Source organism: Salvia splendens, chromosome 10 (genome assembly GCF_004379255.2).
Source record: "Salvia splendens isolate huo1 chromosome 10, SspV2, whole genome shotgun sequence".
Lineage (NCBI taxonomy): Eukaryota > Viridiplantae > Streptophyta > Magnoliopsida > Lamiales > Lamiaceae > Salvia > Salvia splendens.
In genome coordinates this window covers 28796963-28815279 of record NC_056041.1, presented here as the reverse complement: position 1 = coordinate 28815279, position 18317 = coordinate 28796963, and the positions used below count along the sequence as shown (strand labels likewise).

General features: G+C 41.1%; 1 protein-coding gene and 1 long non-coding RNA gene across 2 annotated transcripts; one reads left to right on the top strand and one right to left on the bottom strand.

Annotated features, from left to right (window-relative positions):
* The first annotated feature begins 6813 nt into the window (after positions 1 to 6813).
* Positions 6814 to 7624, top strand: LOC121751334. Its single transcript, XR_006040056.1, has 2 exons — positions 6814 to 7065; positions 7132 to 7624. It is a non-coding gene; the product is annotated as an uncharacterized LOC121751334 (long non-coding RNA).
* Positions 7625 to 13019: 5395 nt separating this feature from the next.
* Positions 13020 to 13547, bottom strand: LOC121752871. Its single transcript, XM_042147962.1, has one exon. It carries the CDS (start codon positions 13545 to 13547, stop codon positions 13020 to 13022), a length of 528 nt encoding a protein of 175 aa, XP_042003896.1.
* Positions 13548 to 18317: the final 4770 nt, after the last annotated feature.

Sequence of the window (18317 nt, the reverse complement as noted above, 5' to 3'; positions counted from 1 at the left end):
CAGCAAGTGTCGAGATGTGTTTGGATGGATACCTGACGCAGAAACAGAAACGAAGCAGGGCGGTTTGTTAATGACATCTCTTATCCACCAAGCGACGATACCTTTGGGTGATGGGCTGCATGGTTATGCATACATCCAAAGAGCATGTATACACGCTCTGATATTGTTAGGGGGGCTTATTATACCGGACACCACAGGGTGCAAGGTCCCTTTTATGTGGTTAAATGTCTTTGACGATCCGAAAGAAATGTCTACTATCAGTTGGGGTAGTGTTGCTTTAGCATTTCTGTATCATTATTTGTGCGAGGCTTTTGTAGGCAGGCAGAAAAGAGATGTGGGTGGACCTATGGTTCTTTTGCAGCTGTGGGCGTGGGAAAGAATGCCCACATTGAGGCCATCCTTTTTGATATCGCCTATGCACACACCGTATACCCCGTGTGGAGCCAAGTAATGTATTTTTTACATTAACTCACTTAATTATGTATTTTTTTGGTAACTTTTGACATTAATATTATGTATAGGTGGCACGGAGTTACTGAAATTGGAAATGCTCCACGACATTCAGTAGCTCATTATCGTGATCAATTATCACTGATTCGTCCTGGTCAGGTGAAATTTATTTTTGTTGTCTTAGTTAATGAATTTACTACAGTATGAAATTAATTGTGATTTTTATATTATTTTTTTGTAGTTTCTGTGGACACCGTATGCAGATTGTATCCTGCATGATTACTGCATTGATTCGACTGCATCATTCCTGTGCGACACTTATTTGGTGTGCCGGTCATTTGTTGAGGCACACGAGGCTGGACGCGTTTGCCGACAATTTAACCGCTACCAGCGTATTCCTCAGTATTGTGATAGGATGCTACATAATGCCGGACATTTGTGTAAAAGCCACCGTCGTGGGTGGAAGGGCGCTGATTGGGCTAAGGTACATAAATTCTTCATTGATGAATGGGACTTGAGACACGACAGGTTCCAATCAACTTTTGACCATGCAACGGAGACAATGGATGGTCGCATTAATCCGGGCTATATGGCGTGGTACAATATGATCACAGTGTCGTATCTAGTTCAACCTGGGACACAGTCAACTGATGGGATGAACGGGTCAGCCTCTTCTATGAAAAAAATGGTATGTTATGTTTTTGTATATAAAAAGTATTTAGTTTGAAGTTTGTATAGATTGATTGTAATGATTTTGTATTTGTGTTATCTAGGTTGAGACCTTTTAGGGGATATGGCATTTGACCTCTGAACATGACATAGACCCTCGGTTACGGCAGATTTGGGAAATGGCTGTTGAGGCCTTTCGTGCGATGAACCATACTGATGTGATGGAGTATCCAACTTCGCAACGGAGAAATGTGGTCATGCCGCCACGCCCGCCAACTTCTCTTCGTCATGGACTGTCGGGTGTCCGGACGGGTGGGCACGGGAATACACAACAACATAGGTTGTCGTAGCCGCAGCATCCGCAACCTGAGTATGCGGTACCAGAGCCCTCGAATCCGGAATACGATCCCCCAGGTTCGTCTGTCTACCCAGGGTCACAGTCTTAGTTGAGTGGTGTAAGCCACGAGCCCTCGCAATGGGGAGCACGATCATCATGTGATTCATTCTTTGGCGGTGGGTCTGATTGGGATGCAGCTCTAGTAGGACGTGATCCATACTTCCAGAATTATCAATTTGTGGATCCTGTGGGGGAAGAAGAGGGTCAGGAAGAAGAGGGCGGGGAAGAAGAGGGCGGGGAAGAAGATGATGAAGTAGTATTTCGACCCCCGACCGAGGGATCCTCACGACCAACTGTGAACAGTTCATCGAGTAAGATTGGGAAGGCTATGCACAATGTATTCAGGGGATTTTCAACAAGGAAGAACAAGTGGAAAGCTCCAACAAAGTTCACGCCTTCGGGGAAATAGGTTTTGGTCATATGTTGGTATTTGTTTATATTGAAACAGGTTTTGGTCATATGTTGATATTTGAACATTGTTGATGGGATGAAACAGGTTTCAGGCATATGTTGGTATTTGTTTATATTGACACAGGTTTTGGTCACATATTTAAGGTAAAACAATATTCATCTGACATAACAACCGTCAACAAAAGTCAATAAAAATCATAATAACTGTCATAATACAAATCATAATAACTTCGACAACATCTCACAAATGTTGATACATAAACATAGTAACTGTCAAATAAGATCCATCAAATATGCCCCAAACACAAATATCAACATCATACATCCTCGAAGCCATGCCCTCTGTTGTCAGCAGTTCCTACAATTCAACAAAAATGTCAATACTAAACATAACAGATCTCCAATACACAACTCAATAGCAAATATATACCACGAAGTTACTGAACAACACCAGCTGAGCAATTTCTTCGGTCATGCCCCTCTATCCCGCAATTTCTGCAACGGCGGGGAGCTCTCGGTTCATCTTCCTCGCGGACATCCATTTGATTAAGTATCCTCCTTCTTCTAACTCGGCCACGCGTTCTAGGAATCAACTGCTGAGGGGTGATGCGCAATTTTCCATGAAGGTTCAACCCAATAATCTTCGTGTCTTGGTGCATCAAATGAAATTTGACCATAGTACTGTGATCTCCATGTACCTAGGTAGTAGCACTCATCTATGAGGTCAATCATAACGCGGCCTCTGTCTCTAGCAACCGCACAAGCATGCGAACAAGGAATTCTCCACATCTTCCACTTACCACAACTGCAACTCGAATCCAAATACTTGACTATTTGAACATTGTTGCCCTTTGACACTCCTTTTTCTATTCTTCCTCGAGTTCGGACATGGTACTTACCTGTATCTCGGTCAATGACGGTAATGTAATGTTTTCGTCCCTTTGAGTCATTCTTAGCAAGTTTGTCATTTGTCCATGGGGTTAACTCACATTCGGTGTGTTCTATTGTTGTCTTCTTCTGCACCCACCATTGTACCGTCCTCCAAAATGTCAAATCAACCAACGCTCTAATAGGCTACTCTCTCACACCCCTCAACACGTTGTTCTAGCACTCCGACATGTTTGTTGTGGACACCCCCCACCTAAGTCCACCATCGTAGCACAGTGACCAACATTCTTTTGTAATCCTATTGAGCATTCGAACCGCACCACTGCTAACATCATATAGTGCCCGACATCTTCTGCCAAATTTACGTTCCTGAGTACTGACCCCCAACTTCCATATAATGGCCTTCACATTGGGGCCCTTGTGCTTCTTCAACACATTTGCCCTCACATGGAGCAAACAAAATTTGTGGTGTATCTGCGAGGCCCTTGTCATGATTTCAGACTCCATTGCATTCAAGATTCCTTTATGCCTATCTGATATAATGCACACCTCCCTCTCGTATTTCACCACATGAGTTCTTACATGATTCAAAAACCACGACCAACTGTCGTTGGTTTCTTCATCCACCACAGCATATGCAATAGGTAAGCATGTCTTGTTAGCATCAAAACCACAAGCAACAAGCAACTTACCTTTAAATCTTTCTCGGAGGTGAGTCCCGTCTACTGTTAACACCGGTGTGGCCTTCTGGAACGCATGTATTGCAGGCCCAAATGTCCAGAAAACATAGTTGAACACCATTGAACGCCTCTGACTCAACAGCTCGTTGTGCTTCCATTCAACAATTGTGCCCAGATTCTGTGACTGGAGTTCAAACATGTAGCTTGGCAACTGCCTAAATGATTCCTCCCATCCACCATATACAAACTCTATAGCCTTCTCTTGGCATGCCATGCCTTCTTATAACTGATTAACACACCAAATCTGTCTTGAACATCAACTATTATTGAGAAGACCTTGAAATCAGCACATTGTCACACATGATGTCGAATCAACAAGGCAATCATTGCCGATGAAAAGTTAGCATGATCTCTGTTAGCACGATGGCCTACACAAGTATGTCGGTTCTTCCACTTCCTAACTTCCCACATATAGTCATGCGACCTTTGTGTAACTGAAACCTCCCACTTACATTCTCTCGCCTTTTCAGCGTCGGTGGTGCTGATGATGCCTGCCCCTGTTGCTGTCGTTCCTGCTGGAAATTTGCATACGGCATGCCACCTTTTTAATTTTCTCTCGACGACCTTAAACTGTTTTTCATTCCACAAACTCCACGTAGTTATAGCAGTCTTCACATGTAGCTTGGAATCAAATTTTGTTCCCAACACAATCCGATGCGGCTCTTTCTCATCCCAATACAAAAGGTTGTGTTCATTATCAACAACATCATCAGATACTCCAGACGGACGATTTGGTATTACACGAAAGAATCTAAACCCCCTAGGATTATATTCCGGAAGTGGTTGTTCACCTTGCATAACAGGTTTACATGCTACTATCTCATCATCAGAACTACCATCAACATCATCAGCACCATCACCATCACTGAGATCGGGGTCTGGCTCTGTCTCAGATAGTGGCGCTGGCTCATCAAGATCATCTGCAACATGTACCTCATCATTCAATCCACCACCAACATCAGCAACATCTACAACATCTCTCTGTTCATTCGTACTACGATCAAAGCTCATATGTTCCACCCTCGCAGATGATCCAATACCACAGTCAAAGCTCATTTGTTCAACCCTCGCAGATGATCCAATACCATAATCAACAACTGGTGGGATTTCTGAACTCCTCACAGGTGAATACTCAACAAATAATTCAATACACTCACTTGAATTTTGAGCATTGTTGAACATAAACATCACACTTTCATCATTGTAAATCACAGAACATGTATAACTTATACCGGAAGCAAAGACTATACATTGTCTCCATAATAATTCAATTGTGTGTTGGTTCATATCTATTCTCATCGCATCACAGATCATTGCTACCAATTTAGAATAAGAAACACATGAATTTAATATGATGGAGCTCCTCGCACGAGGTGGTTCATAACCAATACCCATATGTGGTAGTTGAACTACTCTACCACCCCAATACAAACTCACAAATACTTGCATGATTTCTGCATAAAAAACATTTCAAAAAACAACAATTATGGACATTTTTCCTACAAACCCTAATTTAATAAATTGGGTAAAACTAACAAATGAAAGCAAAATAAACATGAATAACGATGAATGTACCTAAATTGAAGAACAATTACTGGATCTTATGGAGAAATCGCCGGAAATCGCCTACACCCGAGAGAGGAAATTCTGTGCGCTGCTTCTGCCTTCCGTGGGCTGTTAAACCTGACTGAAAGACGCATAAGGGTTATGCGTCATTACACTAAGACGCATAATGGTTATGCGTCTTTATCGACGCATAATGGTTGTGCGCCATTATCCAAAGACGCATAAGGGTTGTGCGTTTCATTAATAAAGACACATAACGGTTATGCGTCACTCCCTAAGTCGGAAGACAACTACACTCTTTCATTAAAATGGAATTTTATTACTAGCCTGGAACAAAAATAGAAAGAACTCTTTTTTGCTCTTATAATGTATTTATTTACTTTGTTATGTTTATGTTTTATTTATTAAATATTTTCTTACTAATATCTTACCATTTCACATCCAAGTTAGTACTTTTTTCTCCTATAAATTTCTTCAAAAAATCGAATAACTAGGTCATAATTTAATCTCTCGCCCAAAAATTTCACGGATTATGCAAAAGCTATGAGGGCTTTTTAGTCTACTCATAAAGGAAAGAATAAAAATTAATTAATTCTGAACTTGAAAATTGTCAAAACATGACTATTTCTTGTACATTGAACATTAGATTTGGGTTCTAATTATGTGGGCCCCTCGTCACCAAATTCTCTCATGTTTTAAAACTTCTCATTTCTCTTCTTCCTCTCTTCTCTTCCCGCACAGTCATCATCTCCTTCCCCTCTCTTTTTCATTTTGTTTCTCTACTTCCATTTCCATCAACTACTCATCTCCTCAACTCGAAAATATAGCAAATATGAAGGTATGTATGTGCAACAACTAGAAAAAATCGATTAAAAAAAAGATATTGACACCTAATATCATGGAACTTTTAAAAAGTTGGATTTTTTCCCACGAACTTTGAAATTGGCAAATAATATCACGAACTTTACCTCGAGTTTGTTATTTCCCACCAATTTCCGACCAATGAAAATATTCCTGAAAACAATATCATGATACGAATTTTTTTCGTAATTTCTCGACAACTTCGAGAGCTTCAAATTTTTCAATTTTTGAGAATAGTTTTTCTTGAAGTACAACCTTCAAATTTGTTCTTCAATCCATTAATATAGCCATAATTTTTTTATTGGTAGGAAATAACAAACTCATGGTAAAATTCGTGATATTATTTGTCAATTTCAAAGTTCTTGGGAAAAACCTAACCTTTTGAAAGTTTCATGATATTAGGTGTCAATATCCCTAAAAAAATATTGGGCGTGACCCTGAGACGCCACTGAGTCACGCGACTTCGCCTCCTCCAACGCGCAGGACGCGGGCAGGGACCCAAGTGCGGTCCGGCCCGCCTGCGCTAAGGATTCTCTTAGAGATGTGGTCATCGTGAGAGTTCGGCAATTCTCCGTTGAATGTATCGTGTTCATCTTATCGTTGTATCTTTTGTTTCCAATTACATTTGAGGTTCCATTTGTGTCATATTCAGTTTCAGGCTTCAGCTATCATCAATGCAGTTCCTATTCATTCGTTTAGTCGATTTGTGTATTTCACTTTAGTGTAAGTCGCATCAAATCATGGAGGTAGTGATCAATTGAAGAGTTTGTGTATTTCACTCTAGTGTAAGTCGCATCAAATCATGGAGGTAGTTATCAATTGGAGCTCATCATGTAGTTTAGTCTGTGATACATGCAACAGCAGCTACGAATTACCCCTTAATTCCCATTATTGGAAATTAATCCCAGTTACTACCCAAATCCCCTCATAATCCTCCATTCTCATCACTCACCATGTGTAATTTCAAGCAAAAACCAATTGAGTAGAGAGAGCCGAGAGAGTGGCAGAGAGCAAAGGAGTTTGGTTTCCAATTCATATCGCAGCAAAATCACGGCAAGTAACGTTTTCCGATCCAACTCATAGGTAATCTCACATTCAACTTTCAAAACTCTCAACTGTGAACTAAGTTCAAAAGAACTCTCATGGCAGGACCTTGATCTAGGAGGACATTTCTTTTCCAATCCTTTCACAAAACCGGCAGCGGCGAAGTGGAGGACGGCGAGGGCTCTGCACGGCCTCCGACGGAGCAACGGCGTCTAACCGCGAAGGCGGCTCGGCTGAACAGTGGCAGCAACGGCGGGACGGAGTAAGGAGAGCCGCGGTGTTGGTGACCGGCGTCGATCTGGCGGTGAGATCCGAGAAGAGACGGCGGAAATCTAGGGCAGATTTCCTTCAATATCGGTCGTGACGGTTATGACGGGCGGCGGTGGTGACTTGGGGAAGGCGACGAGATGCTAGGGCGTTTTTCCATTTGGGGATCCTCGGTGTGACGGTGAAGGGGATGTAGGCGACGGCGGAGGAGAGACGTGGCGTAAGGTTGAGGAGGCGACGATTGGGGCTGTTCACACTTTGGGTGATGTGAAGTGAGGAGTATATTTTGATGGACTCCTTTTTTACTTTAATTGGGCCTTCCTAATAGTTTTGTTTGGGCTCACTTCTTTTAAGTTGGATGAATAAGGTGGGTTTGCTTTAATTGTGGGCCACTCATGGGCCTGCTTCTAAAAATAATTGGGGCTTATAATTGAAATAATTGTGGGAATTTTAAATACTCCCTCCGTACCATCAAATATGAAATATTTGATTTTCGTAGTGTTATTTTATGAGTTAATGAAGAGAGGTAAAGTAGGAACGAGGGAAAAGTAGATAGAGTTTGTTTCCATTTTTAGAAACAGTTTCATTTTTAATAGTACAACCCAAAAAAAACATTTTATTTTTAATGTGACAGAGGGAGTAAATTTTTACTCTAAAATAAGTTTTAAGTTTTAGGGACCATTATAATTTACATATAACTTCAATTCCACTTCATCCTCACTCCCGATTAGGATTTCACACTTGTTGGCTGGTAGGTATGAGTTGTATATATAAATAAAAAAGGAATACTACTCAAATGCATTAAGGAATATTACTCAAATGCATTAATTTAGAGAGAGAAAATGTAATTGAATATCAATGAAAGTAGAGTAAAAAATATTCCACCCATTTCAATATAAGTGAGTCGTATTTCTTTTTGGATCGTCCTCTATAAATGATACATTTCCTTTTATGGCAATAAAACAACATTATGTCACTCTCTTACTTTATCTTTATCTCCAACTTTTTCTCTCTACATGTTTCTCACTCGTACTCTACTCTCTCTTTATTAAACCACTAAACATCACTATCTAAAAATCTGTGCCCAAAAAAATGTGTCACGTGTAATGGACAGAAGTAGTAGTTAAATATATTAATGATAATTAATATTTTCTAAATGAGAGTAGGGCTGGCAAATCGTGCAGATTGGGTCACTATCGGGTCAACCCAATATCGACCAAACCCAACCCAACCCAACCTGAAATCATCATGTTCTTATCGGGTCCCAACCCAATAGATTCGTGTCGGATTCGTGCGGATTCTGTGTCATCCAAATATAGCTTGACGCTACACGATAACGACCGAAACATGATATTATATAATTAAAATTTGATATTACAAGATATTAAAAGTAAAGTATAATTTAAAGTATATTAAAATTAAATCTAAATAATAAAGTTAAAATAATTAAAATAATTATTTTTTAATAAAAATATAAGTATGGAGTAATATTTTTTTATTATGAAAAATAATTAATAATAGTAATAATCATATTTTTACTAATAAAATTAAAGTATAATATTTTTTTAATTAATCACAATAATTAAAATTAAAGTTTAATATATTATTTTAATTAATAAAAATAATCAAAATATTTTTTTTTTCTTAACGGATAACCCAACCCAACCCAAAATTTTCGGGTTCTTATTGAGTCGACCCTATAAGGATCCAAATCCTAAACGTGCGTGTTCGTGTCAAGTTAACTTCGTGCGGATTCGTGTCGGATTATCGTGCGTGTTCATTATGAGAGTGTGATATCTTTATTGGAACGGATTAAAACTAAAACTGAACATTTGTTGTGCGAGAGAGTTATTTGTGACACATAGTTAGAAAATTGAATGATATTATATGAAATTTGACTAAATTTGAAGTGAACTGAAAAAATTACGATACTCGAAAAATTCCAAAATAATTTGATCATTCTAAAGTACAAAATAAAATAATTATATTTGGTTCCATAGGATTATGATCAGTGCTAACTAATTAACAATCACAAATTAAGATTAAATTTCAAATTAGGAGATCTAGTGGTTGAAATAATGAGATCTAATGGTTGAAATAATGTCATGTAAATTATATTTTAAATTAACAAAATTATAAATAAATTTAAAGGATATTAATGTCAATTCATATATATGGTAGTTAAAATTAACCAAATTCTCTCTCCTCAAAATCATTTTAAAATTTTAAATTAACGTAACTCTCTCGATTTAAATTATTTTTTTGTAAAAAATATATCAAATTAAAGGTAATTTCATAAGGATTCCAACGAGATCTCAATTGCATATGTTCCGACGATGATCGGATGAAGAAATTTTATATTTTTTATATTTCAATTTTCTTATATATTGATAAAGGTTATTTTATATGAGTAAAATATTATTTTGGTCCTAAACATATAACCGATTTATGATTTTGGTCCAGAACCTTCACTTATTAAAAATCGAATCCAAAACATACGAAAACGCTATCATTTACGTCCTTTTTTTACGGTTCCATCAATTTCTGACGGTCAATCGTCAATTAGCCCAATTTTGATCCGATTAGCTGATTTTGATTTTTTTAAAAAAATTATTAGATATTATATGCAAGAGAAAATATCGGTTGCATAACAATTACTAGCGTGTATGTGAGCGACTAATAATCCCATATAGGCTTATTCCCTTAATTTTAGATTTTTTGGTTAAAGAAAGCCTATCAACATCATTAAATTTCTTTTTTTTTTTATCTTTTCTTTTTGGATTTCTGCCTCTCTTTCTTATCTTTGTTCTTGTAAATAAGCTTTTCTACTATAACATCAATACTTCTTATTAACTTTCTCTCTCCTCGCCTATATTACACTATTTCATTGTTAGTTTCTGATAATTAAATAAAATAGTACCCTTTTTTATTACTCTCTACTTTTGATGATAATTGTATAAAACAATTAAAAAAAATGAGAATTTTGTGATAAAGCAAAGGTTTTTAATTGGTAAAATTAAAAGCATAGATTTAATCAAGAGACTATTAAAATGCGAAGAAGTAAATTATTACATACTACTGCTATTTAAAAAAGTGAATCAAGCATAATGATATAAACAAAGTAGAACAAAGAAATATGTAAATTATAAAAGCATTTCCGAGCATATATGAACAAAGGCTAAAAAAATTAACCTCAAACAAGCATATATGAAAATTATAATAAAAACCTAGGGAAACACATGCAAGAAAGGATACGAAAAGTAAATAAAGAAAAAAAAATAAAAAAAAAAGAAAATAAATGATATTGATGACATGGAAATAAACGAAAGATAATTGTGGGTTTGTTAACAAATATCTAAAATTATGGAAAATAGCTTAGGTGGGATTAGTCGCTCACAGACGCTCACATTTGTTATGCAGTAGATCTTTTTCCTCTTACATGCAATTGTTAAATAAAATACTGAAATTGAGTAATATAAAATGATCGATTTCTCCCTTCAACACTTCATCTTTATTTCTCCCCCTCTTCTTCCCCCACAGCAAGAACCTTAATTTTTTTTCCATCTCTGCAACAACCAAACACCTTCGGGCATGGAGCGTTCGACTTGCAGCCCGGACTCCGTCGACAGTAGCGGCGGTCGTGACTTCAGAGACCTTCGATTTACCTAGACTTTCTGCTATTATAAGAAGACGACGACGCACCGTATTGTCATCGGCCAAGGCAAACCGTCATGGGGAAGCTTTACTTTGTATGTGAGATGGAGGAATGCAGTTTCTTCAAGTAGTGCGAGCCAATTCATGAAGTCGAAGCACGTCCTTGTTCTTCGTCAACCTCCTTGGGTGGTTCCGATTTTGAGGGTTTAGCATTGAATTTATCAGAAATTAAGGACAAAATTCAGAAATTAGTGAATGTTCTGAGATTTGGTCTTCGTTTTGTTGTTGTTGTTGTAACACTTGTTTGTATGTTCATGTAATTTGATTGAGTGTTTGAAAACCCTAATTTTTTTTATTCTAATTTGAATTTTGAATTTGAAAAAATTTATGTTGGTTTGATACATTAGGCATTATTGTGACAAGTTACCAAGTAAGTGAATGCTTCTTCTTCGACAATGAGGCAGAAATCAAATTGAGGCTACAAATGGACAACAAATTACAACTAGGGGTGTCGAAACGGGTAGAGGGTAACGGGTAATCCCGAACCCGACCCGTTACCCGACGGAATCGGGAAACGGGCGGGGTCGGGTATAATAATTTTGGGTTTTGCGGGTATCGGGTATCCCGATACCCGATCGGGTAATCCCGATAGTCCTGAAAATACCCGATATATATATATATATATATATTGATATTTTATAATTTTTTATTTTTTATTTTAATACTTGCTCTTCATGATGTAATTTTTTAATATTTTACATGGCTTGATCTCAATTCTCAACAAAATTAAATAATAATAAAAAGTTTCAAGTGAGACTATTACATTCATCAAGTAGTATTTTTAAAAAAGCATCTAAAATATACAAATAATATTTTAAAAAAGAAGATTTCAAAAAAAAAATGTTTCGGGTCGGGTACCCACGGTGTCGGGTGCGGGATACCCGACTCGGGTATCGGGTAATACCCGACTAAATGCGGGACGGGTATCGGGACTAACTTTTCAGCTAAAATCGGGTGCGGGTACCCGCGGGTGCCCGTTTCGACACCCCTAATTACAACACAAAGTAGTCCTTGGTATTCATTATCTACTACCAATTGGTCCTGGATATTTAACCACACCCAATGCGAACTCACAACCAAAAATTTTGTTTAGTGGTTGTTGGTTTGATAAATTCTGCGTAGTTGTGACAAGTTAACAATGATGTGATTGCTTCTTCGTCGACAATGAGACAATAATCTATGTCAATAAACTGGCATCAAATTGAGCCAATAGATGGACAAAAAAATACAAGACAAAGTTGTTCTTAATATTCATTTTCTACTTCGAATTGTTCCTGAACATTTAACCATAGTCAGTGTCGAATTACATCCAAAAAACCCAGAAACCCTGACACAGAAGAACCCAGAAACCCCGAATAATCGTTCTTTTCAGAACTACCAGTAGCCGACGGACCTTCTTCGGCTTCATTTTCAGGTGTACGTGTGGACTTTCTCTTCCTCGCATATGCGAGTTTCACGTCGACGAGACTGTCGTTGGAATAGAAGTTTGGGTACGACAACTTCCAACTCATGGCAACCAACAATAATCGGTCGGAATCGGGTTGGTTCTTGGTCGGAATCGGAACTAGGGTTTCTTAGGAGAGTGACGAGAGAGAAGAGAGAGTTTGACGTTTCATTGTTCCTCAAATGAAAACTTAAGTGATATTTTAAGTGAAGTTGGAAGATTTTTTAAAATTAAAATATAAAAAATTGAGTTATTTAGCAAAATAATTAGCTTAATAATAACATACTAATAATCTCATATTAAGTCTAATCATTTTTTTTAAATAAAAAACGTCCTTTGTGGGCGGGAGGTTTAGGCAGACCTCCAACCCGTAAATAATATCAAAATAAAATGTTCTACCAACATGATCTTATCCCAAAAGTGACTAGGATCTAAACAAGAACACGAAGAAGCCAAATAGAGGTCCCACAGGTCGAGATCCTCCATACTATCAAGTGGAAAAGAACTGACAATATATATACGAGGGAGAAACGAAAAATTATCAAAACCAGCCACCAAAGAAGCTGGATCAACCACCCACATCTCTACGTTGGAAACGGAAGTTAGGATATCCCAGCTGGTCCATCCTAACCAGCGCCTTCAGAAACCGAGGCGCAGAGATTGGATCATAGTAAGTAAGGGCAGGAGTCTGAATCCCCCTACCTGCAAGAAAATCAGCAGCTCGGTTCCCTTCTCTGTAGATGTGAGAGAACCGAACATGCCGCTGAGAAGTCATACTCCGGATCAAAGCCATGTGATGTCTGAACTCCGCAGCGCCAAGCTGTTCAGATGACAACAAGGTAACCAAAGCCGCTGAGTCAAGCTCAATCCAGATGTGTGTCGAAAGCTCCATAGTCATCTCGAACCCCCGAATCAGAGCCAACAGCTCCGCCTCAAAGCTCGATGATGCGGCTATCGGAGCACAGAAGGCACGCAGAAGTCCTCCATCAGAGCCTCGAACCAATCCTCCCTCCCCCGCATCCATTGTCGATGTACAGAAGGCACTGTCAGTGTTTAGCTTCACCCAAGGGGCATCAGGGGGATGCCATAGGACCATGAGTGACCGCAGAACATGCTGTCTGGGGAGGAAGGCATGAAATCAACTGACGGCGAACATCCCCTCCAGTGGATCGGGGTGATCTTGCCGGCCAAGACAAGCACGTGCAGGTGGTGAGTGACCTGCCAAATAACATGAGAGTGACGAAAAGGACGACCGCCATGCTTGCAGCCGTTCCTCTCCGTCCAAAGAAACCAAGCAATCAAACAGGGTACAAGAAAACTAATATGTAAGGCGGGAGCCCTCTGGAAAGAGGACCTCCGCCAGTGACCTAGTCTAAGTGCAATATCGGTGCTCGTGTGAATCGGTGTGTGCGAGGAAGGAAACTAGGCATCGAAATATTCCCATGCAGAAAAAGCCGACTTACTCAAGAAAAAGACATGACTAAGAGACTCAATTGAAGGAGACCGACAACACTGACATCTAGACGCTAACTCAATCCCCCTCCTCTGCAGCTTCTCATCCACCGGCAACCTACCAAATAACAACCTCCAAATGAACACCGAGATGGTAGGGGTCAACCCTTGGTTCCAGATAAGCCCGAAAATATCCCTCTTCAACAATCTAGTCCGGATGCTTTCCCAGGCTGAGGTCACAGAGAACTCGCCATGTCTAGTCAGACTCCACCGCCTCACATCCTTCGCCCCCAACTCGATCGGCGTGGCTCTGATCTGGTCTATCACATCTGGAGGTATGCCAAACCTGAAAGATAAACTAAGCAGCATGTCCTCATCCCATGCATAATCATGCCAATAAGATGCAACGGCCTGAGATTGAGGAGGATCATTTCCCGAGACGCACAGACTCCGGATGGGGCTAGCCCCCATCCATACATCATCCCAGAAGCTAATCTTCCCCTCACCCAAGGACCAACGAATATACTCATGCATGTATGACCAAATACGACGCAAACGACGCCAAGTAGGACTATCATGCAACCCACAAGGAGATGTATGCAAATGACAAGGAAGGATACTGTACTTCTGGGTCATGAACTTGGCCCAAAGAGAATCCTGAGCTAGCAGTCTCCACCACAGCTTGAACCCAAAAGCCACTGCCACTTCCCTGAAGCGGCGAATACCCAAGCCACCCTCATCAAAAGGCAAGCAAATCTGTCTCCAATAAATCCAGTGTAGCTTCCTCTTTTCTCCAACTGTACCCCAAAAAAATCTAGCCAGAATCTGCTCCAACTCGTCCAGAAAGCCAAGCAGAGGGTTCATGACCTGTAAGATGTGAAGCGGGATAGCGGCAAGGGTGCTCTTAATCAAAGCAAGCCGACCCCCAAAAGCAAGGTGTCGATGAGACCAACTGTGGATTAAGTCCATGAGCTTCTGCTTGAGGGGCAAAAGATGATCTGCCTTCCTTGCTCCTCTGAAGATCGGGACCCCAAGGTATGTGAAAGGTATCACCCCTCTCTGAAAGCCTCCAACTTCCTCAACAATGCTAGCAAACTCCATGTGCTCAGTCGCCAAAAAGAAATGTGTCTTCCCATTATTCACCTTCTGCCCAGACACAGCAATGTAGTGATCCAGGCATCCAACCAACCTTTCCACTGCCTCTCTATGTGCCCTCGAGAATATGATTATATCATCCGCGTATGAGAGATGAGTGATAATGGGGGCCTTTTTCCGGCATCTGTATATCATCTCTCTATTCCCCTTGATCAGCCTATCCAGACATCTTGAAAGGTAATCAACCGCTAACACAAAGAAGGAGGGCGATAAGGGATCCATCCCCTTGTCTTAGCCCCCTTGAGGACTGAAAGAAACCCGCCGGAACCCCGTTCACCAGTACCGAGAACCAGCATGAAGAGATGCATCTACTAATCATACTCACCCAGGCTGTTGAGAATCCCATCGTTTCTAAGACCTTGAGCAAAAACGGCCACTGGACTCTATCATACGCCTTTGCCATATCCGGCTTGAGTGCCAGATTGGGCGATCTCCCTCTACTCGAAAGCTCCTTCCCAGGTCATGTATCAACTCTTGGCCCAGAAGAGCATTGTCACTAAGCAGACGGCCCTTGATGAACCCACTCTGATTCGGTGCAATGATCTTTGTGATGATCTTGTTCGTAACATTGCAGAGGCTGATCGGTCTATAATCCCCCACGTGACCGGGTTAGGCTTCTTCGGAATGAGGACGATCATGGTTGCCGTGAAGCTTCGGGGCATAAACGCCCCACTGAAGAAGTTTGCCACCACTGCAATCACATCTCTCCCCACAGTGTCCCAGCAGTGCTGAAAAAACAACAAAGTGAACCCGTCCGGCCCGGACACACTATCCCCACTGATCCCAAAAACTGCATCCCTAACCTCCTTCTCTTGCGGTGGCGCACACAGGACCTCCTGGTCAACTGAATCTGGAAGTGTATGGATGAGAGGTAAGTCAGACTCTGCAAGGTCACCAATGTCCGATGTCAGAAGCTGCTGAAAGAAGGTTCCCGCTGACTCCCTGATCTCTGTCTCCTCTGTCAGTGCCTGCCCCCCAAACTCGACCGTGTGTATCCTCGACTTAACTCTCTTCTGTTTGACCCAGCCATGAAAGAATTAGGAGTTTCTTTCGCCATCAGCAGCCCATCTAATCGCCGCCTTTTGCCTCCAAAATTCTTCCTCCATCTTCGCTGTGATGATGAGCTCTGCAGACACTCAACTGAATTCAGCTCTATGTACTGGTGTCGGGTCACTGTCATATAAAATCTGTGCCTCAAGCACTGCCTGCTCTGCATCCTTTAGGTTCTGCATGATATCGCCAAACACTTCTCTGTTCCAAACCTTTAGGAGCTTCTTGGTCCTGATGAGCTTGAGTTGGAGGTTCATCATGCCATTATAACATGTCTCTCCTCCCAGACTCTGGCAATCTCGCCCCTAAAAGTCTCATGTCTCACCTACATATTCTGAAATCTGAACGCCGGTCTTGTGGTCTGGACAGAGAATTGCCATCGCACCAAAAGTGCCGCATGATCAGAGCTAAATCTCGGCAAGTGTGTCACTCTCGTCGTAGCAAACACCGATGTCCAATGCTCTCCAATCAAAATGCGGTCCAACCTCTCCCAAAGCCCCCCTGGGCCACGTGAAGATCGGTCGATCGAAACCTGAGTCAATCAGCTGGCACTCGGCAATAGCATCAGGAAAATCCATCATGTCTTTGTGCCTGTCCGTGTCACTCCCCTGTCTATCTTCATTGGTCAGGAACATGTTGAAATCTCCTCCCACAAGCCACGGCCTCCCCTCCATAGCCAGCGAGATGTCTCCCAACTTCTCCCAAAGTGCATGTCTCGTCTCTCTCGTGTGTCGCCCATATACTATGGTGATGTAGATCGGGAAAGGGAAGACTGCGGCAGAGATCTTAACGTTTAAGGCCTGTCTCAAATCATCAACCACTTCCACTGTCCAATCCTCATGGGCAAGAATCCAAATATGACCACTTTCATTGGATCCCGCAAATCAAAGGCCCTGAAAGTTCCTCCCTAAACCTGGTGGTGTCCTTTGTGGTTCAATCACTGCCACAAACAAAATCTTGTGTTCTCGAATCAGATATCTCAGATGTCTCTTAGTGTGGGCATTCGCCACACCCTGAGCGTTCCACACTAGGAATTGGCTCGTCATGGAGAACAAATCAGTTTTTGAGCGAGGTAGAAACCCTCGCTTTCTTCATCGCTGCTTCAATCACAGGTCGACGATCCCCATCACTAGCAATCTCCATCGGTGAGCTCCCATTTCTAGCACCCCCAATCTGTAATCCTTTTGCCCTTCTAGCCTCGTGAATAATATGAGCATCTACGGTCCCGTCATGCAGAACCAAGGCCATGGACGCCTCTGTCTCAAGCTCCTCATCCTCCAAAATATCAAACTTGGTACTATGGACCCCTAGTCCCATGTGATTCTCAATACCCGGCAAACGGCTCCCTCTAAAGGTGGGTGAGAGTGATCTCGGTCTGTTCTGCAATTCCCCATCGTCGTCCGTCTCAAACTCCAAGCCCTCGGTATCTGACATGGCTCGACCCTCAACCTCCTCTAACCGCCTCAGCCTTCTTTTCTCTCTTATCTGGCTCTGCTTTCCGGACTTCTCTTTTTCATCTGTTTCTTGCCCTGTCCGAAAGGTTGTTGGACAATCGTGCTCGAGTTCGGGACAAAATGAGGCTCTCGAGTCTGAAGACTGCTACTATGGTTGTCGTTTCGGTTCGCCACCACTCTGTATTCATACCTGGCTGCCTGACCTCCCTTATTATGTCCCTGCACCGTTGAATCCCTCATAACATTGCCATTCTTACCTACACGGTTCTAGCCTGATTCTGCCTCTGTCTGCACGACTGGTTGTTTTCCCCGTCTCTGTCCCCCTTGTTCCCCTCTCCTCTCATTCGGATACTGTTGTGCCAGTCTGGAGAAGTCTTTCTTGGGTGGGGCCGGATTCTTTCCAAAAGCGTAGCAATGATCCTCTAAATGCCCCACATGCTTGCAGGATGAACAGTAGTGTGGGATCTTATCCCACCTCACCTGCATTGTCACATCCTTTCCCCCAAGTCAGAGTATGTATTTTTCTGGCACAGGTTTGGAGATATCTATTTCAATGCAAATGCGTGCATATGACAGTCGTGCACGTGTGATAGTGTTATGATCAATCTGTATGGGTTCACCAAACAATTTACCAATGGAAAAAAGCCTAGATTCTTCAAATAGATATATAGGTAATGCATGCAGATTACACCAAACAATAGCGATGGGAGTCTCAAAATATAGGTCGAAATCAGCAGTCCATTTAAACATTCTCA

What these genes read in the sequence shown, in the direction of transcription:
- LOC121752871 (XM_042147962.1), bottom strand. Translation starts at nt 13,547, where the DNA reads ATGGTCCTATGGCATCCCCCTGATGCCCCTTGGGTGAAGCTAAACACT.